The sequence below is a fragment of the Bison bison genome, unplaced genomic scaffold (genome assembly GCF_000754665.1).
Source record: "Bison bison bison isolate TAMUID 2011002044 unplaced genomic scaffold, Bison_UMD1.0 scf7180017864526, whole genome shotgun sequence".
NCBI classification, from domain to species: Eukaryota; Metazoa; Chordata; class Mammalia; order Artiodactyla; family Bovidae; genus Bison; species Bison bison.
Genome location: NW_011495077.1, coordinates 2,575,286 through 2,577,389, shown reverse-complemented (window position 1 = coordinate 2,577,389; position 2,104 = coordinate 2,575,286). Strand labels below are relative to the sequence as shown.

The 2,104-nt window shown below is 52.6% G+C and overlaps 1 protein-coding gene across 11 annotated transcripts in view; it reads right to left on the bottom strand.

Annotated features, from left to right (window-relative positions):
- Positions 1–7: 7 nt before the first annotated feature.
- DCAF11 (DDB1 and CUL4 associated factor 11) overlaps positions 8–2,104 on the bottom strand; it is a 10,402-nt gene continuing 8,305 nt past the window's right edge. For 4 of the 11 annotated variants that reach the window (XM_010831321.1, XM_010831322.1, XM_010831323.1 and 1 more), the window contains 3 exons: positions 1,116–1,173; positions 832–1,017; positions 8–470 (listed from right to left, as the gene is read on the bottom strand). In XM_010831321.1, the coding sequence (XP_010829623.1) occupies positions 297–470; positions 832–1,017; positions 1,116–1,173 (418 nt within the window). In that variant the 3' untranslated portion in view covers positions 8–296. The remainder of the gene's footprint in view (positions 471–831; positions 1,018–1,115; positions 1,174–2,104) is intronic. The other 7 variants (XM_010831317.1, XM_010831316.1, XM_010831314.1 and 4 more) reach the window with 2 other exon arrangements.

Genomic DNA, 2,104 nt, shown 5'->3' with positions numbered 1-2,104 from the left:
TTCCAATCCCCAACTGGTGTCTCTTTTCCCACCAAACAGTCAGCTGATATACGCCAGTATGGCTCTGCTGATTGTCAAGATGCTGCAGTACTTTGGTATCCATTGGCTTGGAGTGAGTGATCCCCAGTTCCCACATTGGTAACCCCTGACTTTCCCTTAGTTCAGCAAACAAAGAGTTAATGCCTGGCAAGGGGGAGTCAGGAGAGGGGTCCCAGCTTCATCCACCATGCCCATGCTGGGCCTTACCACAGGTTAAATATTTTAACTACCACTCCTGACTCTTCACTCTCCAGGTCTCAGGTTCTACTGCTCTCACCTTTTTTGGGCACCTGCTGCCAGCGGTAGTCCCAGTTTTGCTGTGTGGCAGCCTGGCGAGAGGCTTCCATGCCTTCCCGGCTAGAAAAACGTCGGATATCCCAGAGCTTGATGGTCTGGTCTTTGGAGTTGGAGATGAGATATCGGGCATCACCCTGTGAATCCCAGGATGGATAAGGAGGATCAGAGCCCCCCTCTCTCAGTTGAGGGGTATGAACGCAGGCTGCTCTTTGCTCGCCTCTTTTTTCACCCAGGTGGGCCTCACCATTGGTCTCCTACCACGAGCCACACACCCTGGCTAGGTTTCCCTTTCTTTGTCCAGCACACTGGCTGGCTCCTGTTCTACCTTGGATCAGATTGTCTTCTACTCTTCTTGTACAGAAAGCCCTGCTCCTTGTGGAATGGTGCCGATCTTGCAAACCGTGGCTAAAGGAGGAGCTTGGCGAGTTGCCACACCTGTTTGCTTTGATACCACAACTCAGTCGCCTGGCTGTGCAGTCCTGCCTTTGCACCCACCTTACTGTCAATGAAAGTGATGCCGTCCTGATGCCCAGCGAGCGCGCCCACAGGCTTGGGGTCATCTTCCCTCATGGTGCGTCGATCCCACACTTTGCAGATGGCATCGTCACCCCCGGAGAACAGGATTTGGGAGCTGACGTCAGCAAAGGCCACCGCGTTCACATCATCCTCGTGGGACTCAATCTAGGGGAGAAAGAGGCCAGGATGTTTACAACCTCTTTCTAGGTCTTCCAACAAGCCAAGGACTGGGAGGCAGAGGCTTGAAATCTTGGCAGCAATACCTGAAGGGTCCGCCGGTTCTGTTCTCGATCAAAGACGTACAGGCAGCCATCATTGGCCCTGAAGGGGAGGGGATAAAGAGGGCTTTGGAGCCAGGACCGAGAGGACCCATGCTACGTGTGCTCTGGAGACACTGTGTCTCGAAGTCCCGCTAAGGGGCAAGCCCTTGTGTCTTCTTATACAGGAGGTGGGAGAAGAGTTAGCTGTGACCTCCCATCTCGTGCTGGAGAAATGGTGCTTGAGAAGTGAAGCCACTCGTAAATCTTGGCCCTGGACAAGCCCTGGTTGTTCTCCACAGCTGCCTGGATACGGGTATCTGCTGTAGTCTCTGTAATGGTAGAGCCCGTTTCTGGGAGAATTTCTATCTCATTAAGTTCTGGAGGCATCCCCACAAACACTCACCCTCCTAGCACTTCTCGTCCATCTGAGGAGACAGCGATGGAGAACACAGCGAAGCGACGTTCATCTGGCCTGAAAAGAGACGAGGAGGAGTTGCATTAAGTGAACTTCCCTTCAGCCCTGATTAATCCACACAGAATGTGACAGGGGCCGTGAGGCACACTGCTGAGGGGAAAAGAAATCCCGCCAGCACACATGCCAGAATGTGGGGCACCTCAGAGAGGAACCAAGAAGAATCCTGCAGCCATCTATTTGTTCCTGGTCCTCTGGCTGACAGGCTGGGTGGTTCTCTCCCAGAAGTCCACACAGAGAAACTTGCAAGCAGTGTACTTTCCCCTCTAAGCAGGAATTCCAGTTCAAGTGGTGTGCTCCTAGAGAGCCTTTCTTGAGTAGTTTCTGATGAGTCTGACCAGGAAGGGAAGCCAGTACCTTAGATCCAGGGCAGTGTGTGTGTCTCCCTCCCCGTAGATGTTGCAGATATGAACTAAGAGAAGCAAGAGAAACAAGAATCTTTCAGGGCTGAGTTAAGGAGGGTAGAGCCAGGAAGAGACAGAACAAATGGGAAGGAAGTTGGACCCAGGGAGTAATTTGT